The following is a 27,324-nucleotide window of genomic DNA, read 5'->3' as shown; positions in this document are numbered from 1 at the left end:
CCAAGGAGCAGCCAGCCCGCTTTACCATGCAGAATGCAAAGGGGCTTCGCAGGGCGGCATGTGGGGTTCGGAATGCAGAGCGCACGGTGGGCAATACGGCCGGCCGTTCCTAAGAACAGAAGGCCTCACTCCAGTCTTTCCTAACAGTCGAACGGTCTCTCCTAACAAAAATGATAGATGGGGTGAAGGTACAATAATCGGAGTACATAAATTCACCTTTTACACAATAGCATTTTATATAATTTAAAAACCCAGTATTTTGCTCAAGAAAACTTGAATTCAGTTAGATGAGAGTGTGCCTGGCAGAAGGGAATTAAGAGACTTCAAGTACAATTTTGTGTGCTTGCTCCACCACCTGCGATCTTTCTACATTAAACCTCACTCGAAAGGGGACAGAATTTTACAGAATCCAGCAGAATAAATGTTTTATGCAGTCAATAATCACAAATATAAGAGGAGATGTAAAACACCTTATATGCATGTATGAAATTCTCAATAAATTTTTTGTTAAAAAAAAAAAAAAAGAGAAGCTGTGCTGATGAGTATTGTAGTTTGTTTTGTTTCTGAGACAGGGTCTTGCTATACATAGCTTGGCTGGCCTTAAACTTGCATTAATCCTCCTGTCTCCCAAATTACTCCCAAATTACTGGGATTACAAATGTGTAATCACCACACCTGGCTCAAAAGTACTACAATTTCCTTGATATGAAAATAAAGGTCTGGGGTTCAATGGTAGAGTGCTTTATATGTGAAGCCCTAGGTTCCACAAAAAGCCTGGTACTACAAAAAAATAAAATTCAAAAATAAAAAGACCCAACAAAGCAGCACTAATATAGAGATTTTATTTAAACTGTATTGAGTTTTTACAGCACATTGCATGTTTGTTACAACGCGACTGCACGGTTTGGATTTTTTGGCCACATCATGTCACTTACACCCACAACAGCTCTGAAAGGATGAACACATCTGAGCCAATAGCCCAGAGTTTCTCTCTGAGGCCATGCAGTTTGTTCACTGATGGGACAATCCCTCAAAACAGTCACACAAAATGGACAGATACAGTCTCCCCGAATGTTTCCAATCCCCTGAAGACAGAGTGAAGTGCAATGAAAATCATTAATTAAAAAGCTAGTCATGACTGGCAATAAATTTTAAAGATTGAGAAAAATGCTAAAAATAATTTTATGTATCAGACAAATAGTTTGTTACTCTTTCATTTGATCCTAGAATTTCCCAGACACACAATATCCATTATTCAGTGCCATTTAAATGAAAAAAAAAAAAAATTCTGCTAGGCTGACCTAAATACGCCAAAACTTTTTAGGTTATGTCCATGGCAAGTATAAAAGGAACACAGATGCTTCTCTGTAAGACTGAAGAAAAGGTCAGGACAAACAAATTTGTTCTAAATGCAGTTTTCTAGTTATTTTGGAATGAAAAATTTTTCTAGAAAGAAACATGGCAGTGAGAAAGACAACTGCCATAGTTTTAAAACAGTTAAATAAGCCTAAGTAATTTATCTTTTGTATATTAATGAATTAAGGAAAATGTATAAAGGAAATCCTAGTACTTTCACTATGGGCCAAAGAGACTGTATCCGTCCCAACCACAATACATGGCTATATCACTGTATCTTTTGGTTAAGTGCCACTGGTACATAGTAAGATGAAAAACACAATCAAAATAAAACAAACAACAACAAAAGAAATGTTTGGTCCGAATGGACACATGATCGCTCCCAATTTTGGTATCAAGGCTTTCTCTTCTGTTTGGGTTCCATTGTTAAGTGCACAGAAATAGACAGCAGCATTTTTACTGAAACCCTCACATACCAAACAGCATCTGCTAGGAGGTAAAAACCAAATGCTAAATTCTACCCTCAAGGTGTCAAGTGTTCAGGATAAGAAGCAGTGTGACCCAGAGGAGGCAGCAGCCAAGGGAAAGACAACATGGGGGCGGGGAGAAGTGGGCAATGGAACAACAAAATCCTTTGTTTTATTTTCATGCCAGGAGAGGATCAAGGTGTAGCTCCCATGTTAGCACCAGGACAACTAGGAAAAGTCAGGCGCAAAGGGGAGGGCATGATCAGCAGATATTTCACAAGGATCATTTTTGCTTTTCCCTTCTCATTCTTCACAGTGCATACCTCAAGAGCTGCCACTGCGTAATAGCGACTGCCTTCACAGTTCAAAGTAACTGATTTTTGCCAAGATTGAAACACCATCAGAGTTTTCCTCTGTTTCCAAAAGTGTCTCACTCAGAACTGTCCCCCCAAACTCAGCATTCGCTGATGCTGGCCAATGAGCCAGATGAAAAATACATCAAAACCTCCATTTGCCAACCCAGTCTTTAAGCCGAACGCCACAGAAGACAGTACTAATGCAACTAGAGGGAGTGCCTCTAAAAGACTGAGCCTTCATGCACAGACACAGAGCACAGAGGTACAGAATAAAGTTCATTTCAAATAGGATAGGAATTCCTATCTTATATACTAGAATCTGCTTTTTTCAAGGTGGAGGAGAGATGGGTCTCATTATCATTTGGAGTTTGGTTTAAGTATGCCTTTCTATTGCTGTTTGGGCACTTTGCACCAGGCAGTATCTATGAAATCATCATCTTGTGACACCAGGAGAAAGAAGCTGGAGTCACCAACTCAATGGTAAGCTTCCAGACTCTGGGTCTGGATCAGGACCATTACCCCAAAGTGAGGGTCTCTCCAGTAGAAAACCTCCTGCCAAATTGAAATTCCTCTGCTCCAGTCACATGGTACCAAGGAGGATTTCTTAAGATGGTATCTTTGAGCTCTGTGGTTTCATGAGCCATACCAAGGAACCTTCCAGACTACACCTGAAGCAGATCCTCCCTTCAAACCTAAAAATGGACAGGTCATCTCTTCTGGCATTCAACTGGAAGCTGTAGCGATGGGTTTCTTCAGATGTTGGCTCATGAGTTCTCTGGCACGAGATACTTGAATGTGTTCATAACATGAGTTACAGACGAGAACTGGGTCATAGAGTTGTTGATCTGGAATGGGCAGCTTCAGGTGGCAGCATCCAGCACAAAATACATTCCCACAATTTCTGCCAAAACACAAAGAGGGAAGAGCTCATTACAAATGTCAATGTACTGAGAATGAATGACAGTTTAAAGGTGTTCCATGAATAAATAAAAAGGTTGGAAGTGAACAAAAATAGCTACTATTAAGATAGCTCCATTTTCAGATTAATTCAGCTTAGCTCTATATGTTATGTACTGTCCTACTTTGTAAGTCACACCAAATCAAAAAACAAAACAAAACCTTACCTGCAGTGGTGTCTTCGTTTGGCTAACCAGAATTCACAGTCACAGTTATAGCAGTGTGATGCCATATGGTCTGGAACCCAGCGAGTCACCTAACAGAAGGCACAAGGGAAAATTCCAGGTCCTTGTCCACAGAATAGAAGAACAACATTGTAATCAGGAAAGCAGCCCAGGAGAAAATGACCAGGATGGTCTTTACAACTGGTCACTACTTGCCTACAAGGATGGTTTTATCTAGGGGAGAGTTCAGGCCACAGCATGTCACTCATCTCAGAAATATAACTCACTGGCTTGCAATAATTACCCACTACACATTTGCCTAGACATACCTCAGTCTCCTTCTTATCAACAGGCTCCCAGCTTGCTTCTGAAAGGCAGTCTTCACTGTGATCAGACCCAAAATCTTCAGTGTCACTGCCATCTGACTCCTTTAAACACGTCTGCAGCACAGGCAAAGACACCAGCATTACCTCATTCAACACAAGCACTTACTACTTATTAGGCACTATTCTAAGTGTACTACATGCACAAACTTACTTAACTCCTCACAGTGATCTTATGGAGAATATTAGCATTATTCCCATTGTATACAATAAGGTAACTAAGCCACAGAAAAAGTTAAGAGATAGTAAATGGTAAAGATGGGATTTGATCTTAGTATTCCAGCTCAGAACCATGATGTTAAAATCAGTATGCTATACCACAGCATAGCCACATTCATTCATTTACACGAAGACCACAATGAATAGTTGGTCACAGACCATATGGCTCACACAACCTAAAATGTTTACTGCTTGACTTTTACAAATATAAAAAGGAAGATGGCTCCTAGAAGCTCCCTGAGGACTACAATGCCAGAACCCAAGACAGCCCAGGATAGTAAAGCCTGGACAGTCCTTACCATCCCTTACCTGGATTATTCTAAAATATCCTAACCAACCCCCTACTCTGGATCTCAATAGCCTCATCAAAAGGAACTCAATCAAGTTTACCAAGATTCATCTAATTCTCCAGTGTTAACTCCTCTTATACTATAACTCCCCTTCACAGTCCCAGCACAACTATGTATGTATGCTTGCATACATAGGCCCACATGCCTTTGTTTAAACCATATCATCAGAGCACCTACTGCTTCCATGCTTTTGAAAATGCTATTTCCTTTTCACTGTCTACCTAAATATCATATATTCTTTGGCACTCAGCTTAAGCATTATCCTCTTAGGAAAGCCTTCCTTGACCTTTCACTCCACTCCAGTCCCCTAAGCCTGGTGCCTTCCCCCAATCCTAACATCACTGTATTTACTTATCTTTCATCCTGTAGCCTGAACACCTAACTCAGTGACACAGAAAGTCCCCAACAAATGAAAGTTGAATGGAGGGATGGCTGAATGGATAGAATAAATGGATGGATGGATGGCAGCTCGTGAATACTCACAAAATCATCCTCATAGTCCATAGGGGGCTCTGCTGGAGGGGCACAACAATGACGGATATCTAGTCTCATCTGAAGCTCTCGAACCTGTCGACGCAGCTGCTCCACTTCTTGCTTGTACCCTGCTTCAATTTGCCGTAACCTATGTTGGATTACATCCGTGGGAAAGGGGAGTCCATCATCATCCAGGTAGAGAGGAGGTACTGGAGAAGGGCAGCTCAGAGGAACAGGCTTTGTGCTGGAGACTTGCTTTGGGTGACTGGACAACCACATCCGGTTGTTCTTTCCTCCTGGGCCTGTACAGTGTCCATTGGAATGACTAGAACAGACAGGTGACTTCATACCTTCTCTCTGTGCCCACTGGCCCCCAAAGCAGGGCCCCGTGGCCCGCATCTGCTTACTACTTGGTCTCTTGCTACAACAGCCGTAAGAACGCAAACGTCGAGGGGTAGTCTCACCACTCGGAAATGAAGTCATCATCCCTTGGAAGCTGTCCCAGTTGGACCCCAGAAAAGAAAACTCACTGATCTGACTCTGAGAAATTGGTTTTCGGGCCAACTCCAATGGCATTTTCCCAAAGCGAGGATTTTCCAATAACTGCCCATTCTTATTGACTCTCTTGCCAGCATCTTCCTCCCTGTAGATTAGATCCAGCACAGAACTGGGCTGTTCCTGGTGGGAGATACTTGTCATAGGCCCTTGGGGATCTTGGCTGAGGAAGTCAGCACTTGGCTCTTGAGGAGTTTGGCAGGTAGCACTTGGGGGGTTGCAAAGGCTGCCCAGACTGTGATCTAGAGCACACCTTGCGGGGGTTGCGGCTAGCATGGATTCTAGCTTGGCCTGCTGGAGGGCATCTGTAAGAGAATCCCGGGCAGACTCAGGAAAATTACAGGCTCTACCACACTTGGTGGAGATGACATTAGCAAGTGCACTGACAGCTTCTGTTTTGGGACACTGTTCGGATGGCTCTGAGTCATCAAAAGTCCTACTCAGCTCCTCTTGGACTGGGGGATCTGGGGCTGGTAGTGCCTCAGTCTCTTCTAGGACTTTGATCTCAGAGATGTTGTTCTTCATTTCCCGGGGCACAGCTGTATTAAGCAGTTTATAACTTAGAGAACAGTTTTTGTGACCCTTGAAAGGCTTATTGCTCAAGTAGTCTTTCTGGTTGGGCAGAGGAGGAAGACCCACTTCCACAGGCGCCTGAGGACCTCCTACTCCAGATTCTACAAAGGCTGTATCTGTTCCCTCAGAATTGCTATGCCAAGGCTCCAGGCTGACTCTGACCTCTTGACAGTGGTTATTCAGGTTAGGGTCACTGGATGTGCGAATCAGGGGGCTGCTTGTGTCACAGGCAGAAAGAAGATCATCCATGGACCTGGTTTTAGGTAACCTGGAATGACAAACACAGACTTTCCATTTAAGGAAATGGGAGCAATTTCCAATATATAGAATTAAGTCAGAGTTGACAAGACATTTAATATTATAAATAACCAAACTTTGGGGGCCAGAGAGATGGCTCAGCGGTCGAAAACACTGACTGCTCTTGCAGAGGACCCGGGTTTGAGTCCCAGCACCCACATGGCGGCTACGAACCATCCTTAACTCCAGTTCCAGGGGAATCTGACACCCTCTTCTGACCTCCTCAGGCACTGCAGGACACAGGTGCACTTACATATATGCAGGCGATATACTCACACACATAAAATAAAATATTAAAAAAAACAAATAACCGAAGTTCACTGAGAGTCTACTCTGCAAAAAGTATATGACTCGTTCATCCTCAAGAACCCAGATCCGCCTCCAGTTCTACATTCCCAGCATACACAATCTTCTAAGGCCAACTGAACCACCAGATAGTTTCAACTACCTGCTATGCTGATGCCTGCTCCCCCCACACCCAGAGGTGCTGTGTATTGAACCCAGGGCTTTATATGTGCAAAGCATATACTCTGTCACTAAGCTATACCCACAAGCCTGCTGATGATTCTAAATCCACTACTATAGCCAGGCCTATTCCTGAGCCTCAAACCAATGTCCTGCTGTCTCTACCATAATCAGACAAAGACAATAGGTTTTGAGGCTAGTGAACATTGACTCTCATACTGATTAGCTCCCTGACTAAATAATTAACCTCTAAGATGCTTAGTTACCACCTACAAAATGTTAATGTTATGCCTTGTAGAGATGCTATAAAAATTCTAAATATAGGAAAACAACTACAAACCATAAACTTATCCAGAACACATGTCTCCTCAACATGGTTTTTTTGCAGCTACTATGTAGCAATCTGTATCTCTACCCAGAGCCCCATGAAAGTTCTAGTAGGCATCATTCAAAGAGCTCAAAAGGCATTCATTCCTACACACTAAATGGTTAACAGGCATTTTCAAGAATGGCTATCCTGATTTTTACTGTGGTACAAAATCTTTAGAGCAATAAAAATTTAGGAAAATTGGCCAGGAAACATTCACTGGCCTCCTCTTTTCAGTTGCTTTAATTCAACTCACACAGAAAAATCCCCTAAAGGTCAAGCTACAATATAGCTTATTCTAAGTACTTCATTTTTTAAAAAAAATTTATTATTTTTATTTTGTGTATATGAGTGTATTGCCTGCGTGTATGTAAGTACACCCATGTCACATGCCCTCAGACTTCAGAAGAGAATATCAGATTTCCTTGGAACTGGAGTTAGGAACTGTTGTTAGCTATGGTGGGTGCTGAGATTTGAACCCAGGTCCTCTGCAAGAGCAGCTAGTCCTCTTAACCATTGAGCCATCCCTCCGGCTCTAGTACTCTTTCTTAGTTACTTCATTATAATACATATTTATAATACATATTTTTATATTTGACTTTACTTTTATGATCAATTTTGTGTGTGTGCAGGTGAGCATGCACATGTGTATTTGTTGACATTAGGAGTCTTCCTCAATCACTCTCTACCTTATTTTTGAGACAAGGTCTCTCATTGAGCTTGGAGCTGGCCAATATGGCTAGACTGGCTAACCAGCAAGCCCCAAGAACCCTCCTGTCTCTGTCTCCCTGGTGCCAGGATTAAAGGCATGAGCCTCCACAATAGGCTTTTTACATGGATGCTGGGGAGCAATCTCATAGGCATGGCTCAAATATCAGCAGGGAAACTTCTTAGCTAATTTCTCTAAACTTCAGTTCCCTTATCTGTGGAAGAAAGGTTAAGGGGCTTACCTCCTAAAGCCATAGCAAGATTTGAACAAAACAATCCGTATCAAAGCACAGTGCTCAGTGCTGTCTAATGTACATTACTGCATTTCGCTTTTACTCATTTATCTCCTACTATTGAAGTGCCCTGAGGTCAAGCCTATGTCTTACTTGAATCCCCAACACGTAGCACAGAACCAGGGCAATGATATGAGAAATAAGCAAATGAGCTTAAGGTCTATATCAGGTTTCCTCTGGTAGGTGCCACCTGAATAAAGCAGGTAAGTCAAGTTCAATAGCTGACATATTTCAGGAGCTTGCTTCCGAGGTCCATCTGAGAGCACCTGAGAATGGCTAAGAGTAAAGCCTAAACAACCTTATCTTTCTTTTCCCTTCTCCCTTCTTTTCTCTTCTCTTCTCCCCCTCCCCTCCCCTCCCCTCTTCTTTTCTTTTGGCTAGCTGTGAAGCTGAGTATTGAATCCGTAGTCTTGTGTATATCCTCCGTCAGTGAACTACATCCCTAGCCAAAAAAAGTTACAACTGACTTTTTCGCCTTTTTTAAAAAAAAAATTGGGGGGGGTTAAGCTCCCTGTAGCCCCACCTGGCCTGGTACTCACTATGTAGAAAAGACTGGCTTCAATCTCACAGAGCTCCTCCTGCCACTACCTCCCAAGTGCTAAGATTAAAAGCGTACACCACCATGCCCAGCTAATTTTTTAAAATTTATTTTTATTTATTTTACGTGTATGAGTGTTTTGCCTACATGTATGTAAGTGTGCATGCAATGCCCAGGGAGGCCAGAAGATGGTGTTGGATCCCCTGGAACTGGAGTCTATAACACAGCCATGTGGATGCTGGGAACCGAACCTGGGTCCTCTGCAAAAGCAGTCAGTGCTCTTAACCACTGAGCCATCTCTCTAGCCCCTTGTTTTACTTTTTATTATGGAAACTTTCAACTATATAAAAGAGTACAAGAAACTTCCATGCACTCTCTGAAATTCAAACAGCAACAACGTGTCACCCTTCAAAGCTGATTCACATGTGCACCAAAGGTTTAATCAATAGTGGTGGTATAGTCAATAAGGCCTGAGAAGTTTGGAAGAGGAGAGTTCAGCCAGTACAGGTTGTGCAGAAGGCTACACAGAAACCATACAATTTGAGCTTGGTGTAAAACAGTATGTAGGGCTTTAAAAGAAAAGGAAAGACAGGAAAATACTTTTGATCTTGGGAAAGATGGTAGAATCAAAGGTAAGTTAATCTTCTAAATCCAGCTCTCCAGGTTGGGCTACCTTGTAATACTCGTCTACTAACAAATAGCACTTCAATCCCAACCTCCCCGTGTCTCCTCTTTCTCTGCAAACTGGCTTGTCTTCTCAGCCTTTCACTGGCTATTGGTGATATGAATAGTCTCCTAGTTTTTAAACTTAGAGACTTCAAATCTGTTTTTGACTCCAATGACACTTTGGATCACTCTGTACTTTTACTCTCCAACTTCTAACAGTTCCTCAGTCTTCTAGTAACTTCTCTACTATATTTCTAAATATAATCTTTTCTCTTCCAGGGATTCTTCTCATCAGAATTACTCAGCAGAGCTGGCTGGTCCCTGTGCCTCTCTACCCAGCTCAGTGATAAGTTGTCCAAATATCCCATTGTTAATAGGTCATAATGACTTCCTGTGATAGTTTACTATTGACAACTGAATCAAATAAACTGTAACGCTTAAAAGCCCTCAACCACTTGTATTTCTCTCTGGTCCTCAAACATACCCCTTCTCAACTGCCAGCAACAGTTTCTTTGGCCCTTTCTTCCATAATACAGTTACCGCACTCACAACTCACTTTATTCCAAGCATCTATCCACTTAAAAATTTGCTAAGTCACTTATTATGGCCCAATGTGGTGGTGCATACCTGTAACCCTCACACTTGGAAGACTAAAGCAAAAGGATTAGGCGTTCCAGGCCAGCCTCAGCTAGCCAAGACCCCTGTGTCAAAACAAAACAACATCTGGGACACAGAAACAGCAATGGTTCCTGCCTCCTTCATAAAAATTTCCTGGGGCTGGAGAAAGGGCTGTTAAGAGCACTGACTGTTCTTGCAGAGGACCTGGGTTTGAATCCCAATGCCCACATGGCAGCTATGAACGGTCCTTAACTTCAGTTCCAGGGGAATCCAACGCCCTCTTCTGAACTCCGCGGCATTGCAGGACACAGGTGCACTCACATACATGCAGGCAATACACTCATACACATAAAATAAAAATAATATATATTTTTTTTAATTTCCTGGGTAAAAGAGCCACCAAATGATCCTTTTTTTATAATTTGGAGAAAAGGAAAATCACTGAAATTTTTCCCGTCAATGGGCTTGGCTCCAAAGATCCTAAAATAAAAAACTGAGATGGCCTAGTTCTTTGTTATCCTTTGTAATAGTCAACCAATAGGTTTTAACTTATAAAGCTTTGGCCAATAAACAAATAAACTTTAAAAAGCTCCAGCCAATAAACAAATTTTGGATCATGATGGTACATGCCTATAATCCCAGCATTTGAGATACTGAGGCCAGCCTATGCTGATTCTATTTTTAAAAATGAAATACATATACCCTTTTAATTTCTAAGAAATTCAAATTTCTGGCAGAAATACTAGCACAATACAACAGCACACACTCTACAACTAAGCTACAACCCCCAGATGAGCTGTGCTTAAAACTGGTTTTGCAAAAAAGAAAGAGTACACAAAGTTGGTCAGGAAAAAGTGATGGGGAGATATGGGAAGAGTTGGGGGGGAGGTTTTAGGTGTGGATTTGATCAAAACATCTTATATGCATGAATGAAATTCTCAACAAATTTTTTTAAGTTAAAAAAAAACTGGTTTTGAAGATAAACAGTATGTACACTTTACCATAATTTAAATATAAACACACACACACACACATGCACGCATGCACACTAAAATATTTAATGATCTGATCTAAAAAGGGGTCAATAAAGGGTTACCCAAATGACATTCTTAACTTTGGACTACTATGCAGTCACTAAAAACAATAAAGCAGGGCAAGTAATATGGCTCAGTGTAGAACATTTGACTGGCACGCACAAGGTTTGCTCTCTAGCGCTACAAAAGTGAATTTATCTATCATTCATTCATTCATTCATTCATTCATTCATTCATTTATTGAGACAGGGTCTCCTAGAGCCCTGGCTGGCCTGCAACTTGCTTTGTGGACCCGGCTGTACTCCATCTCAAGTGCTGGGATTAAAGGTGTGAGCCACTATGCCCAGCTACAAAAAATAATAAGGAACAATAGCTAGTTCCACAAACAACTTTAAAATTCTAAAGGTACTGGTACATTAGTAATCACAAATTTGGTTCATTAAATACCTTTTTAATCCTATTTTTAAAAAAAAGGTTTTTTATAACCTTTTCATTAATTAGTCATAACATGGCAAATGTATACTTGCTGTTTCTGAAGTGATCCAAATTCTGTATCCAGAGATGACTAAGTTCTTACAGAATTTCCTAACAGTATACATGCTGGGGTGAGGAAGTCTTATAGTTGGTGTGCCATGAAACTGCATGCCTGCATACAGATTGCTGTAGTTTACATTTGCTCTGTACCATTTTTACTTAGGACACCACAGAATGAACTATCCAAAAATCCATCGATTTTAATGTGTTTTGGTTTATAAGTGAATTACAATAATTTCTTACACATTTATGGAAATCAATTGTATAAAAATTTATGTATCAGCCGGGTGTGGTGGCGCATGCTTGGAGGCAGAGTCAGGCGGATCTCTGAGTTCAAGGCCAGCCTGGTCTACATAGTTCCAGGACAGCTGGAGCTACAGGGAGACCCTGTCTCAAAAAGACCAAAAAAAAAAAAAAAAAAATTATGTATCGGGGCTGGAGAGATGGCTCAGCGGTTAAGAGCACTGACTGCTTTTGCAAAGGACCCAGGTTCAATTCCCAGTACCCATATGGCGGCTACGAACTGTCCTTAACTCCAGTTCCAGGGAATCCGAGGCCCTCTTCTAACCTTCGCAGCACTGCACGACACGGGTGCACTCACATACATGCAGGCAATACACTCATACACATAAAATAAAATAATAGGGGCTGGAGAAATGGCTCAGCAGTCAAGAACACTGACTGTTCTTGCAGAAGACCCGGATTCAAATCCCAGCAATCACATGGCAGCTAACAACTGTCCATAACTCCAGTTCCAGGGGATCCGACAGTCTCTTCTGTCCTCCTCAGGCACTGCATGACAAGGGTGCACTTTCCTACATGCAGGCAATACTTGCATACATATAAAATAAAAATAATATTTAAAAACTTATGTATCTACTTCTAGATGCATATGTAAATAAAAATTTCATTCAAATAAATAAATAAATAAATTTAGGACAGAAGAGGCTGTCGGATCCCCTGGAACTGGAGTTATGGACAGTTGTTAGCTGACATGTGGGTGCTGGGATTAGAACCCGGATCTTCTGCAAGAACAACCAGTGTTCTTATCCACTAACCCATCTCTCCAGCCCCCTTAAAATTTTTTTAAAAAGAAAAACAATGACATTGCTTTGTATATGCTGTCACTGGATGACAACTTGACACAAAACGGGAAAAACAATTTGTAAAACAGTACACAAAAAACTGAGGATTTAAAAAAATAAATGTACTCTAAAGGTAGGAATGACTGATCAGTTTTACCTAAAGGGTCAAGAGAGCTTGCACCTGAGAGCCTCACATGTGTGTATGTTTCCATAAACATCTGGATGAATGTTTATAGTATATACTTGTGAGGAACAGAATCAGGAGGGGGATGCTCATTTTCTTTTATATCAATTGACTTTTTTTCTTAAAAACAACAACAACAACAATATAGAAATGTGGATTACTTGTATAATTTAAGCAGTCACCATGCCTCTTTCCCCCAAAATATTTAGTCATAAGAGAACTTTAATGTCTTGTTTTAAAATTCTGGCCTTTTCTGATGGAGGAAAATTTATCCCCTGATGGTAACCCTTGTAGAAGCAAGTCAGATGCTTCTACAAGCTAATGCTGGCTATAGCAAAGATTGCTATTGAGAATAATCTTCCACACCTAGTTATCAGTGAACAAAAACCAGCAGCATTCCCACAAACCAAAGAACAGTCGGATCCCAGAAGGAGGAGGGAGGAGGAGGAGGGAGGAGGAGGTGAAGCAGGAGCAGTAGCAGCAGCAGCCAGTGAGATGGCTCAGTGGGGAAAAGACACTTGCCACCAAGCCTGACAACCTGAGATCAATCCTTGGAACCTACGTGGTAGGAAAGAACCAACTCCTAAAAGTTGTCCCCTGACCTCCACATACACACTGTAGCACATGCAAGCTCGCATGCATGCACACCTACACAACAATAAATAAATGTAAAAAGAGAGTAACTTTTAGAGGAGACAGGAAGCAGTAACTACTTTTCTAGTTAAGAATAAGGAAAGTTACGAAGGGCTTTCTCACCTGTCTAGAGAACGACCAGAGAATTCCTGGCTCTGGGCCACTGGGGAAAGATAAAGATCCATATTTTCCTCTCCAAGTGTGCATGGAGATGATGCAGGCAGATAAACAGCTGTCCAGAGGTGCAGGGCCCGGACATGACAAACTGGATGCAGGACCTAGGGAAGCAGCCCAACACTAGCGTTTTATGAGATGCCCTGGGTTTGTTTTCATCCCCTGGGCCTTTTGCCTCTACATTCCCTTCTCCCTATAGGGTTCCCAGTAGGAAAAGGACTCAGCCTTACCATGTCTGAGCTAGGTGTATAGAGGAAGTTATGGAAGTTCTTATTGCCGGCTCTCAGGAGCGCCCACACAGAGCATGTCCGCTTGTAGATGTTGCGCTTCTCTCGTTCACAAGGATTGTTGGCTAGGAATGTACCGTAGAGACAGGAGTATGTGTGCTGCACCAGTTTGACCTAAAAAGCCAAGAGAGCTTGTTTGTACCTGGGGGCCTCAGGACACCATTCCCCAACCCTAGCCACACAGGTCACACACAGGCTTTAGGACCTACCAGAAATGCTTCATTAAATTCAAACAGGCAGGGGAATTGCTTAAGCAACTGATGAACCGAATCAAGCCACTGGAGGAACACAGGACATTGTTCATTTTGGTCCTCTGCATTCTCCTGGTGGCCACAGCGGTCTCCAAACTTGTGCCCAAAATCTAGCCAGTCAGATTCAACTAACACTTGGAAGCCCTGCAAAAAGGAAACAGGCTAAGCACAGGGCCTCTCTGGAAAAGCTAGGGTGCAGCTACAAAGAAGTCTAACCCTGGAAGAGGATTCAAAGCCATCAATGTCCACTACTAAAAGATTCCCAAGACACTTTCAGGGAGCTCAACACCTTCCCTACTCCCTTATTTCCTTTCTTCTTTCCCACTCAACCCCCTCCTCAGTACCTCCAATGTCCTGTAATAGGGGTCCAGTAATATTTTAGCCAAGGCTACAATCTGCGGTGTGCGGTCCCAACCATCAGAGCAGTGTACCAGCACAGGCCGGCCTTCCCGGTCTACTGTATTAGCCACCAGCACAGCTGCTTTTAGCATCATTGATAAGTGCTGCAGCCATTTGGTACTCTCCAGCGCCGACAACCAGCTGTGCAAGAGCAGAAATAGTGTATCACTCTAAGGGTACTGAGGGCCACCACAATGTCTTCACCACCCTCAGCCAGCTCCACACAATGAAATTCCTAGTAAAGGCTGAACTCAAGAGGTCTAACCCATGGCCTTTCTACCAAGAGATATCTGGTAGGAAGGTAGGGAAACAGGACTGAGACAGGTAAGAGCTTCTTGAGAGTTGAGAAACAAATTGGGACATATCACATGCATACTTAATCACCTTTTCTCTGCAATTCGCTATGTTCTTTGACAGGATAATGATGTAAACAAAAAGAATCTAATATCCTGTGACTGTGCCCAAGAAGTGTTACTCAAGAAGTGGAAGAAATGTTCTAGGAACTGGCCCACAGAATCCAACCTGCAATTCTTAATTTCCCATCTTCCCATCTAATCCCCTAAGAACATGCAGTATTGGGCAAGGGATGAGACTGGAAAGCTGACTGAATCACAGTAGGGAACACCTACTTGCTGGGATCTGGCATCTGGCTACACACAGCCCGGAGATACTGGAAGCTGTTTCGGATGGCATGGATGTTGGCCATTCCCATAAACACGACCTCACAGTTGGGATAATACTCTGCAGACAAGAGAGGGGAGTAGAACATAAAAGCATGTCCTGGAAATGGCCATCCAGGACAAGAGCAGTCCCAGGGGACAGAACTTCCCTGGCAGGGCAGAACATTCTAGGATGGAAACATACTAAACACTCTTGAAATCTGAATTGCACTTTTATCTCTGGATACTTAAATGTTACATACTTAGGGTAATCGTAATACCAATGATAGCAGTACTAAGAATAATGATATAAACTCTCAACAAACAGTAGCTGCTCTGTGCCAATGCACAAATGCAACTTCTAATCATTCTGACAACCTTTCAAGGTATAAATCATCCTCATTTGAATATATAAAATGAAATGAAACTTAAAGAGTACTTCACAATTATAGCTGGTGCAGAACCCTGGATCCAAGCAGGTTTATTTGCTTCTTTCCACTGTTCAAGCTACCCTAAACCCCCTCTTCACAAGAGCCACCTACAACACAAGGTGACTACAAACAACGTGTAACCACAATACCTTCACATTCACAGCCTCCACCCTTGGCCCGGTTAGCCACTGCTGCTGTGTAGGACCGTGCATCCAGTATCAGTAGCTTTTGAGGGGCAGCTGTGCTCTCTACCCCAGAGCATGCAGTTAGAGAAGAATCTAGATACACAGCAGGGAGAAGACTCAGAGTCAGCCAGCCACCCAACATCACCCTAGCCCTGGGGCACTCCAACTCAAAAGAAAGGAATATGCAATTACAGACCCCACAAACCCCCACCTCCCAAAAGGCAGGGAGCCAGGCACTCTGTGCTGTTATCTTTTTCTACTGGGGATTTCCCGGGAACCAGAAAGGCCCCACCAGTAGGGGGCCTACTGCATGGGAGCACTAGCATTGCTCAATCCTTACCAAAGTCAATGTCACATGCCTCACTGGCATCATTAGTCCCAGTGTTGAGGGAGCCCCCACTAGCCCTTGTTCCTGGGTCCAGGGCACAGGCTTTGGCAATGGATGTGACCAGGTATTCATCGTCAGCATTGCGCCAGCCCCACCAGCTGATCTCAGGCTGGCTGCAGCGGGCAATGGCAGCCCCATTGCGCAGGTGTCTGACGAAACAGAAGAAACCATTATGCTTTTGGCATTACAAACCTACAGAAGCCTACCATTATGCTTTTGGCATTACAAACCTACAGAAGCCTACCACAGAGGCCTCAGGCCAAACCAAGGTCTCCAGAGCCAGCAAGGGCTACTAACATATCCAGGTCATGGAAACAGCAACCAAAAGCCTTAACATCTCTAGAGAGCTTTATAGTTTACAAAGCACTACCATCCACATTTTCTCAAATGGGCTTTGTATTCCCAAGGTGACACTGACTCATCAAATCTGCATAGCACCTGCTCCAGGTTCAGCTATGCAGCAAGAGAACAAGCCTGAGTCAAGAACATGAACTATTCCAAACCTCATGGTTACTACCAATCTCAGGCTATTTACATTCTTATATAGGAATTAGCCAACTCTAGAAACCAGTAAAAAATTTTGGCTTTGTAAGTCACAACCAATCTCCATTGTATATTAATAAAAAAAAATTCCTAATCATGGTATGCTGACATATGCCTATAACCCCAACACTCAGGAGGCAAAGGCACAAGTATGAAGAGTTCTAGAGCAGCCTAAGCTAGATGCATAGTGAGACCCTGTCTTAAGACAAACATTTAAAACAAACAAACAAAAACCTTTAAAAATATAAAAATCAGATCTAGGCACAGTAGCACATGCCCATAATCTCAGCACTTGGGAGGCTAAGGTAGGAGGATTTAGAGTTTGAGACCAGTCTGGGCTATCTAGTGAGACCATGTTTTAAAAAGACTCCCACCCACGCCAAACAAACCATTCGTAGTTCATAGGCTATACATAAATGTGGTATAGGCCTGATCTGGTCTCCAAATCAGCTTGCCAACCTCTTACTAATGCAGTATTTTACACATACACTCCAAATAAATAGGTAGATAAATAAATGTCCCCTCAAAATCTGAGGTGGTTCCTACAGGTTCTTATTTTAAAATAATTTTAGTCATTTCCCCATAGGGCATCAATTCCCTCTTAACCAACTGCCTTAAAACCTTTGATTTTCCTTACTGCATAAAACTTGGCCTCCCCACTTCTCAGTCCACAGTCTCACCTATATACAACAACAGGGATGCGCTTCCAAGAGCGGAAGGAAGCCACATTCTCCAGCTCTTTGTCTGTAATCCACACAGGAACCAGCAGCTTCTGGGGGTAACTAGGGCACAGCCTGAGAAGAGACCGAGGTAGGGTATCACTGAACTTGATCTAAAATATATGGTAACAATGCCAGGAGATGGCTTTGTGGGACTAGGACTGGGCACCTCCTCCCTCACAGACCCAGAAGCTCCGCCCACCAAGCATCACACAAACAGAAAAAGTTTGGGTCTCAGACTGGTATTTTGGTCCCCCAGCCCTGCCCTCTCACTTGTAGTTGCTGTTGATATGTGAGACTCTCCAGACATTCTGCAGGTCAAAGCCCATCCTTGTGAGCTCTGCCTCTTGTCGACATCTGATATGGTCTCCTGCAACACAACCCCCAGCCGGTAAGCTTCCCAGAGCATCAGGGGTGGAGGAGGGATGAGAACTGCAAGTTAAGCAGCAGCCTCCCCAAGAAAATAGCTTGGCCTCACCTGGCTGACATAGGTGGGTATGCTGATCCTCCTCAGTCAGCCCCAGGCACCAGGCATGGTAGGCAAAGGCAAAGAGGTCCTCAGGCTTGGCAGGTCTTGCTGTGGCCCGGCTTAGCCTTGAGAGCCATTCTTGGCACTGCTTGAAAGTGGAGAAGTGGCACCTGCCAGGCAAGAAGCCACAGGCTTGGATGAGACAAGGGGCGGGTGTGCCATGGGGCCAGAGTTGAAAACATGGCCACAGGAAGACTGTGAGGAAAGGAAGCTGCAAAGCAGGAGATAAGGCAATGGGGACCCTAGGAGATGGGGGCACTGGGCCAGTGCCCAAGATAAGTTGTCTCTTGTGACAGTTCTTCTCCCAGGAACTTCTGTGTTTAGACATACCTGTCCCCTCTGACAAGGCTGTACCATTGCTCATGTCAAATCTTGTGCCCACCCTACCAGCCAGCATTACTTCCCGATGACTCCAACACAAACCTTCTGTCTCTTACCTGAGTAACTATAACAGCTTCCTAACTAGTCTCTCAGCCTCAGCCTTTGCTCCCATTTTCTCCTATCTAGTTTCAACGTAATAGCTAGAATGATTCCATAAAGCATTAATCATATCACATCACTCCCTTGCTCAAAACCCTCCAGAGATTTCTCACTTTCCTTAAACCAAAGTCAAAGCCAGAAACCTCCACCCCCTTGCGCTCATGCCATATATCCCACCATCTCACCCACATGTACTCCTTCCAGTCACACTAGCCTCTTGCCATTCTTCCAATACGCAAACACAGGTACATACCCACTTCAGGGACTTTGCACTCACTGTTCTGTCTGGAATATCTTTCTCTAAAATACCAACATGGTCACTTTCTTCAGGTCCTGATTCAAAAGCACCTTGTCTGTGTACCTTTCTCTAATCACTTGTCTAAAGCTACAACGTTCATCCTTTTATTTTTAGCTCTATACTTATCATCATTTAAAATATTTCACTTATTTGTTTACTGGTAATATCTCCTCATTGGAATATAAGCTCCTTTAGGACAGGAAATTCTGTCTGCTTGCTCTTCACTGTATCTCCAGCCCTAAACCAGTCTGGCATAGATTGCTCAATTAATGTATATTAAATAAATAAATGAACTAACAATAATGTCAGTGCTCTGTGCTTGATACTGACCTAGGTGCTTTCATATGCATTACTTCAGTTAATCCTTATGATGGCTCCATGAGCTGGGTATTATCCCCATTTCATTTCAGGTCAAGACAGAATGAGTCAGTACATTGACCCCTCCAACCAAGAACAGAGAAGTCACCTTTCCTCCAATGGGGAAAGTGAAGAGTATCTTTCCTCTCTTGCTCCAAAGGAACCCTGCAGTAGAGAAGTCTGCACAAGACTAGGGTTAGGGAGCATGCATAAGGCCCCACTGTGCTTACCTCACCACTTTGGAGTCTTTGCAGGCAATGTGCAACTGGAACATATCACGACTTTCCACGCTGTCAATCATTCGGAGGGGCACCTGCAGAGGACGGGCAAACTGAGGCTCAGATCCCCAACTCTAGGCCAGAGGCTGATGCACCAATGGAAGGAAGGAAACCTGAAATTGCTGACGGCCTGTAAAAGCCGTAACTGTGCTGGGTCCTTCACATAGCGACCAATTAATAACTACAATAACCCTAGAGGCAGGTGGTTTCAATCAACAAAGAAGAAATCATCACTTGTCCAAGGTGGTACAACTGGTACATGGCAGTGCAAGAAAAACTCCAAGTTTGCCTGACACCAAAATCTATGCTCTTCTAATAATGACACTATCACTGTGCTCCTCTAAAAGCCCAACAGAAGGCTGGAGAGATGGTTCAGCAGTTAAGACCTGGGTTTGGTTCCCAGCACCTACATGATGGATAACAGCCACCTATTAACTCCAGTGTCACAGGATCGGATGCACTGTTTTGGTTTCTTCAGGCACTGCACATTTGGTACACATACATACATGGAAGTAAAACACTCATACACACAAAATACAAATATATCTTTTAAAAAATATTTTATTATTTTTGTGTACACGTGTATTGCCTGCATATAGGTAAGTGCGCCTGTGTCATGCAATACCCATGGAGAACAGAAGAGGCTGACAGATTCCCTGGAACTGGAGTTACGGACAGCTGTTAGCCTCCATGTGGGTGCTGGGATTCGAACTCAGGTCTTCTGCAAGAACAGTGTTCTTAACCGCTAAGCCATCTCTCCAGCCCCCACAAATAAATCTTTAAAAAAAAAAAAAAAAAAAAAAGTCTGAACAGGATACAAGAAAGGGAAGGAAGGGAAAATAAGCCAGAGAGACAGAGACAAACCCACATATAGAGAAATGAGGCAGGAAAAACCAAAGCCAGTGAGAAGGGAACTCCAACTGTTTTTGGAAGGCATAATGAGGTACAATATTGGCACAATACCAATTTGAAGCACATAGAGATTCTAACTTTGGTGTGGGAGGACAAGATAGGAACTCACGTTGATGACAGAGTCTTTGAACTTGATATGTAGCCGGTAGTTGGAGATGGCAATGAGAGCATCAGCTGCCCGGCCCAGGAACTCCACTCCCTCACCCTGTAGCACTGTGAAGGGTACCTGCCAAAGGTCAGAGGAACCCTCAGTCCAGGATCTGGTCTCCTCGTTCTTCTCTGCATCCCCTGCTCTATAAGAGCCCCTCAGGAAAAGCTGAACACCACAGGAAGGAAAGTCCTTACCAGTCATGTGTCCAGAAAAGCTCTCTCTTCTAAGGCCGGAGGTTCCAAAATGCACAAATAGAAAGACCCCACCCCATCCCCTCAAAGGCCCAGGAGCAGGAAGCCAGAGCACTGGTACTAGATCCTTTAGAGATTTGGGGGTTAGGAGGACACTAACTCAGCAGAGAGCCCCTCCCATCATAAGCCTACAGCTCCTCCTTACCTGGAGATTCTCCTCCTCCTTCACCAGTTCCTTGGGGGGGAACAGATCCTTCGCTTGGATGTACTCCAGGCTGGGGGGGCCCTCCTCACCCTGCAGGAAGGCCACAGCCCTCAGTTGCTAGGACCCCCCTTGGTTCCTCAGGCTCACTTACTCTCCTCGTCTACTAACAAATCTATAGACACCCTCACCCCTGTATGTCTAAAGGTTCTGGCCTCTAGAGGAGGGAAAGGAGACCTGGCTTCTTGCCTGGAGGCAAAAAGGGGTAAAATAGAAAGGTACTAAGCCTGGTAGGTCTAAGGGACGAGTGAGGTAAGTCAAATCCGCATTGTTTAAAGTGACCTCTCCTTAGAACCAAAATTGCAAAAATGAGAGGAGGGGAGAAAACTAAGGAAGACTAACGTAAGAGTTAAGACAACTGGGACTGGGAAAGGGCCATCTGAGGAATAGGAGCCAGGTGTGGCAGCTGGTTAAAGAGTAGGGAAATCAGGCACCTCCAGCCACTGAAGCTTCAATCTGGTGGGTGAAGGAGACAAAGAGGAGTAGGTTGGGGGGATTCAGTCCCATGCCTCTAGAGGGCCTTTGTGAATGCTTTCAAATGGAAGATGTGTTTTAGAGCTTTTTAGAGCTGAGCTTATCTTCCTATTGGGCTTACACTGCTGACAACAACGCCCCCCCCACACCTGCCAAGCAACCTGCCCTGCCTGCTGATCTGAGGGGAATTCCTAAGGAATACCCACAGCAAGCAGAAGTCACTTTGCTCCCAACCACCAAGGGAAGGGAAAGAGGGGATCCACGCAACAGGGAGGAAGCAGGAGACCCAAGGACAGCCAGGGGAGAAAGAGAGAAAGCTTGGCAGACACCTGGGGGTGGGGGGGAACCCGACATCTGAGAGGACAGATGGGGAAAGCTGGGAAGGAACATTAGCCGGGGCGGGGGTGGGGGAGAGGACACGACACCACGACTGGGAATGATCTGGAGATACAGAGCCCTGCATAAGCAGGGAAAATGGAGAAAAGAGGCTGTCTGGGGGACAGTCAAGGAGAAAAGACTGGCATATCAGGTGAAGGATGAAGTGAGGGAGGAGGGGACTGGAGACCGGGAGACAGCTCACAGTCATAATTCTATGCTCCTCGTCCAGCCCCCTAACATCCTACACAGCCTTACTAGGCACATCCCACATCCCCAAGCAAGGATGTAGCGGGTGGGACCCAGAAGGAAAGGCGGAGGTAAAGGGATGTACCCCTGCAGGGCGGGGCCTGGAGATCTGCAGTCAAGGGCAGTGGCTGCAGAGCCAGAAAGGGCCACAGATTTTCATCCCCGGCCTTCTACAATCTCCAGTACTCGCTTTCTTGAAGCAAGTCTGAGAAAGAAAAAGGTTAACCCGCCTCCCTCGCTCCCCGAGGTTTGGGGTCGGACTGGGCGCCTTGGGCGGGGCTGCCGGCACAGCGAGCTTTGGACACCCCCGCCCCCGCAAGCAGGCCTCTCCTCACACACTTACGAAGCAGCTAAGCATGGAGCAGGAGACGCGGGCGGTCAGGCTCATGGTCGCGGGCGAGCTGGGCCAGCGCACATGTCCCCGGAGCCGCTGCGCTGCCCACCAGCTCCGGGCGCCCGCTGCATCCCGGCTGCGGGTTCCACCAGATGCAGCCGCGAGCGCCCCCAGCACCTGGACCCGGACTCGGCTCCCGAGGACCTCTCCCCTCCACTCCACAATGGAGCGGGCCCAGCTCCGCCCTCCCGCCCGAGCGCGTAAGGGAGGGGAGGCCGGCTACCGCAGCGCCCGGGACGCCGCAGGGAAGGCGGAGGCGGAGCCGCTCACGAGGCCCCGCCCGTCGCCCAGGCTCCTCCTTCCCACGGCCCCAGGGAGGCGTGGGACCCACGACCCCCGGGACTTCTAGGGACATTCTAGAGAGTGGGCTGAGGGACTGCCCCAAGACCTCCCGGGAAAGGGAAGCAAGACCGACCGCACCTTTTCACTTCCTGTCTTCCCAGGTGAGCCACCCTGCGCCCCTCCTCACGCCACATGCCTCACACCCTCTTCCCTTCTCCCAGAGCTCCTAGCTCTACGCTGGCTCTGCATCCCAAGATGGAGCTCACTCCATGTTCTTCTCAGTACCAACGCTTCCTCCCTTCCTCTCGGAAACCACACCCGACTCCTCAGCGTCCTCCACTCCCCTGCGTCACCCTTTCTGTCCCCTTAAAATGAACTTTGGTCTGGTGCTAGGTTAGTAGTCATTCCACAGTTCTAAAAGGAAAATCCTTTTATTTCATGACCCTGCCCAACCCTTCTCCTTTAGCTCCATCTCTCCCTTGTTTCACATCTCCTGGTCAATGGAAAAGAAAATCCTTCTGGAAGAATTTATTAGTCCAGGGAAGAGAAGAACTGAAATTATGAATTATGGAAACTACAGAAAAACACAACTTGAAACCCAAGAGTAGAGAAGACGAATGGAGTTGGCTAGAGGGCCAGGGAGTAAGGAGTGATAAGGGGCTTAGTGTTACCAAGAGTAACTAACAGAAGGAGCTTGCCAGAACTCTGAAACTTCCTGTACTTTGGAACTTGCAGAAACTAGGGCTTTTGTTTTAGGAGAAAGAGATGAACAGAAAAACTTGACATTTTATTAGGCATTTACTATAAGGCCAACAGTTTCAAATCTAAGCTTTTTAGTGGTAGTGCTAGTTTTGAAATTAGATGAGGCTGACTCTGAAGTTCATGCTCTTTTCAGTGTTTCACAGAAAAGAAAAAGGAGATGAGCTATCAGTTGGTGGGGGCAGGATCAATCAGCTTTCTGAGAAGAGTCCAGTCCAATCCTGCATATAGCATAGAGCCATATATCTATGAAAGGAGGAAAGGAAAGGAGGGAATCTTCTCACCAACTGAATTCATTAACCTGTGACCCCTGAAAGAAACTGAAGAGGTCCAGCCAAGTAAAGGGCCTTGTCTAGGAAAGGCTTGCAAGGCTGCTTCTTACTGCTAGAGTCCTAGCTCTCAGGAGTTAAGGAGTTCTCTCAACCTCGGATTTCACAGGATTGTGTGACGAACCACCGGTAATGATATCCTGGACACCTTCAGCATGCTCTCCTGATATACTCAATCAGCTGTTACCTCAGTAGCTTCACAGAGAGTAACACCTGAGAGCTAAAAAAGGCCCACAGTTTGGCTAGAGTCACTCCCTGGCACAGCACCAACTATCTTCATGAGACCCCCCAGAAGTGCAAGGATCTTAAGATAAAGATGTGCCTTTGGGACCAGAATATAGAGATTTGACCAGGAATCCAAGAGGGGAAATGTTATGAAAGGCTTAGAGCCAATAGTTTTGTTAGTATAGGGAAGACATGGCATAGCACATACAGAAAAAGGCAAAACAAAACACAGGTTGCTGATCCCAGGACTGTATACTGCCTTATGTTTTCAATCTGAAGAAACCCTAAGCTACATGCATAGCTCAGGTTAGAGCACTTGCGTACCATGCACAAGGCCCATCACAAAAAGGGATAATCCTAGCACTTAGGAGTGGCAAGCAGGAAGACTTCCACAAGCTCAAGCTAGCATGGGCTGTATTTCTGGTACCAGGCTAGCCAAGGCTACACAGCAAGAACCTGTCTCAAAACAACAAAAAAATTTTCCCCAGGGCAGATGAACCTGTTAAGGAATTGAACAGAGCACCCTGGAACACTACGGCCAAGAGGGATGAGGCAGCTTCACAGAGACAGACAAGAACATTATACACAATGGTATGAGGAGAGTACTCACCATTCTACCTTGGTGAGGGTCCTGGCCACCTGCTTGTCACTATAAGGAGATAGAAAAACACAAGAGTCAAGAGCACCATCAACATTGCCATAAAATCAACAAATATCACACATCTACTCCTGAACTTTCCTACAACTAATTTTTCTCCACCACAGAGGATCCAGCCCCTCAATAAGCCACCATACCAGACAGGCAATGGGAGCTATGTGGGCAAGAGCAACAAGTGATCCTGTAGGGTGTGAAATCCACCACAAAGTTCAGGAGCAGGAATGAATACCATCCAATCTTACTCAGCAGAACTCAAGAGTTCTGATTCCCACACCCAAACCTGTTCTTTACAGACACAAAGCAGTGCCAGCTCTGAAGAGACAAAGGCTGACCAACTGGGACTCACTTTTGCCCTGATAGGGGCATGAATCCACAGCACTATTCAGCCAGTCCCTGAGTCTAGGAGTAGCACCCACCTGACCTGCTGCTGGGGACAGAGTCCAGAGCAAAGGACAAGCGAGAGAGGACCACAACCTGTGATAAGAGAGCAGCAGGGTTGGCTAGATCCTGCTGAGCATACTTGAGACTAAGTAGGTGGAGGTTACAGGGAGGAGATAAAACAAAAAACAGTATCAGGCCTGGGAGCAGCATCTATCAAATGGGTCCTCCGTACTAACAAGGAATTCAAGATGAAGCCTCCTAGGCCCACTTAGGGAGCCAGGCCTGGGTTTCACTCACACCCCTTCATGTGAGTTTGTTATGCTTAGGGGGTGTGTAGCAGAGTCCCACAGGAGGCTACCGCGATTAAAGCTTCCATTGTGATCTTACCCACCTTCCCCAGACTACCCTCCCTCACGGGGGAGCCCGCAAGCGGCCAGCCAGAGGTGCTGCCTCATGGTTCACTGGCACGCAGCCTCAGAGAAACGGAAAGAGGAAAGGAGCCACGAGGACCAGGCCTAGAAGGTCCAGGGGTTCCCTCACTTAGGGAATCTGGTCCTGGGGGGACGGGCCAGGGTGGCCGGGGATCCCAGGTGCCCAGGTTCTAGGGGCGGAGCTAAAGGCTCGGAGGCGGAGCCCCAAATGACAGAGGGCGGGACTCAAGAGAGCCGGTGAGGGCCGGGCAAGACGTGGTCATTGTGGTTCCCAGACTGGCAGTGCACGGGGTACAGTGACTCACCCAGGCGGTGTCCGCCCGACCCTCCAAAGCAGCGCTCTCACCACTTCCGTCTCCCGCAGCTGCTGAGGCCGCGCAGCTCGAACCCCACCACGGTCCCTTCTCGCCAACCAATCGTGTCTCTAGCCTGTATCCGCCCTGGCCAATGGCCACGTGAGGTCCCGCCCTACCTCACCACGCAGCCGCCGCCCTCACTCTCCCCACCGCTCATTGGTCAGGTGGGCAGACGCCCTCTCCAACGGTAACCTATCGGGTGCCCCCAGACGAGCCCGTCGTGGAAGAAGGAGGTGCGGCGCTGAAGAGCCGACGCAACCAATGGGAAATCACAGCGCGTCCCTGTGGCAGCCAATGGGGGAGGACCGAGAGGGGCTGCAGACTACGGCTCCGAAGGTCCGGAAGTAAGGGAGGCCTGTCGCCTACTGGTAGCGCAGTGAGAGGCGGGACATCGTTAGGGGCAGGGGCTTTGCAGCCACTTCCGGTGACAACCGCGCCCTGGAGTAGTTCTTGAACGACTTTCCTCCCCGTGGCTCCTAATTTTAATCCAGCCTTGATTTTCTTTCGCCCGGGCTGTTCAGTTTGAAAGCCAGAATGGGAGTGAAATCTGACGGCCAGGAAAGGGATGGGCTAGACGTCATTTCATGGCCTTCCCCTACCCCTTCTCCTTTGGCTTCGTTTCTCCCTTGTTTCACATCCGTTGGTTGATGAAAAAGAAAATCCTTTTGGAAGAATTTCTTAGTCCGGGAAAGAGAACTGAGATTATGGACCACTGAAGCTACAGAAAAACTTGAAAAACGGGAGTACATTAGATGGACAGAGTTGGGTAGAAGGCCACGAGAAGATCACCGTTTGGCGGTGCTGTTTCCCCCTTGCCTGTCTGGACAGTTTTTTCCAACCTCCAATTTTTAGCGATGTTCTATCCTGCCGTCCTTCAAGACCTGCATTGTGCCTCCAGTCCCTCAGTAAAGATCTCTCACCTAAGAAGAAAGCTGGATCTGAGACTGCCAGTAGCTAGCTGCGGTTTCCTGGTCTGTAAAAGGGGTCGAGGGGACAAGACTCCCAAGCACCCAAAGCCGGCCACACGGGGGAGGATGGTCGTTGGAGGTCTCCGTGACCCGCGATACTACGAACCAAACAGAAATGGAGAATAGAGTCTCTACAGATACTCTCCGCTCTGGAGTGGGTCTGAACGCTTTTATACGAGACTAGTGTCTTAGTTTATAAGCATTGGAACTTTGTTAGTACAGTTAATAAATTCTAGGAAAACTGGAGCCTTGCCTGTGTTCACTGCTTTTGACTACACGATCTAGAACCAGAGTCCGCAACCTTGCCAGTGCTTTACTGAACTTCTCTGCAACAAGGATTGTGTTTTTAAAAATCATAATACTTATCTTTGATTGAAGGACCTTCAGCTTGTTCAGTGCTCTGTCATAAGTTTCCTAGAATTTAGAGCTTAGTTTTGCACATCTTTTTACCAAGATCTGAGGAAACAGGAAGTCAGAGGTTGCCATTGTGTATACCTTGTTGTCCCAAGGGCTGGTGGTAATTAAAAATTGCTACAAAATTGAAGGTACTGCCTGTGAGAAAAACAGAGACCCAGGGCCCCCGATAACTGAGGCAGAATAGACATGGTCAGTAAGATGGAGACACCAAGCTGTATTCTAAGCAGAGTGAACCCTATATCAAAGGAAGGGAAAA

The 27,324-nt window shown here is 45.5% G+C and overlaps 1 protein-coding gene across 5 annotated transcripts; it reads right to left on the bottom strand.

Moving 5' to 3' along the window:
* Nucleotides 1–826: 826 nt before the first annotated feature.
* On the bottom strand, nt 827–27,324 carry Mtmr4 (myotubularin related protein 4). Of its 5 annotated transcripts, none has more exons than XM_029568097.1 (19): nt 24,932–27,324; nt 24,468–24,506; nt 20,714–20,803; nt 20,276–20,392; nt 19,207–19,289; nt 17,791–17,951; nt 17,586–17,682; nt 17,274–17,387; nt 16,003–16,199; nt 15,627–15,755; nt 15,017–15,128; nt 14,333–14,528; nt 13,947–14,132; nt 13,681–13,851; nt 13,400–13,554; nt 4,736–6,122; nt 3,630–3,740; nt 3,304–3,392; nt 2,903–3,080 (listed from the first exon to the last, which is right to left on the bottom strand). In XM_029568097.1, exons 2-19 carry the CDS (start codon nt 24,468–24,470, stop codon nt 2,903–2,905), a joined length of 3,576 nt encoding a protein of 1,191 aa, XP_029423957.1. In that variant the 5' UTR covers nt 24,471–24,506; nt 24,932–27,324. The 5 variants fall into 5 exon arrangements, with proteins under 5 accessions (XP_008840911.1, XP_029423957.1, XP_029423958.1 ...); XM_029568098.1 differs by having other exon boundaries at nt 25,288–27,324; XM_008842690.3 differs by having other exon boundaries at nt 25,633–27,324.

This window comes from Nannospalax galili, unplaced genomic scaffold, assembly GCF_000622305.1.
Source record: "Nannospalax galili isolate Female #2095 unplaced genomic scaffold, S.galili_v1.0 scaffold879, whole genome shotgun sequence".
In the NCBI taxonomy this organism is placed as follows: domain Eukaryota; kingdom Metazoa; phylum Chordata; class Mammalia; order Rodentia; family Spalacidae; genus Nannospalax; species Nannospalax galili.
The sequence above is the reverse complement of the archived record's forward strand: the minus strand, read 5'-3'. Positions and strand labels throughout refer to the sequence as shown.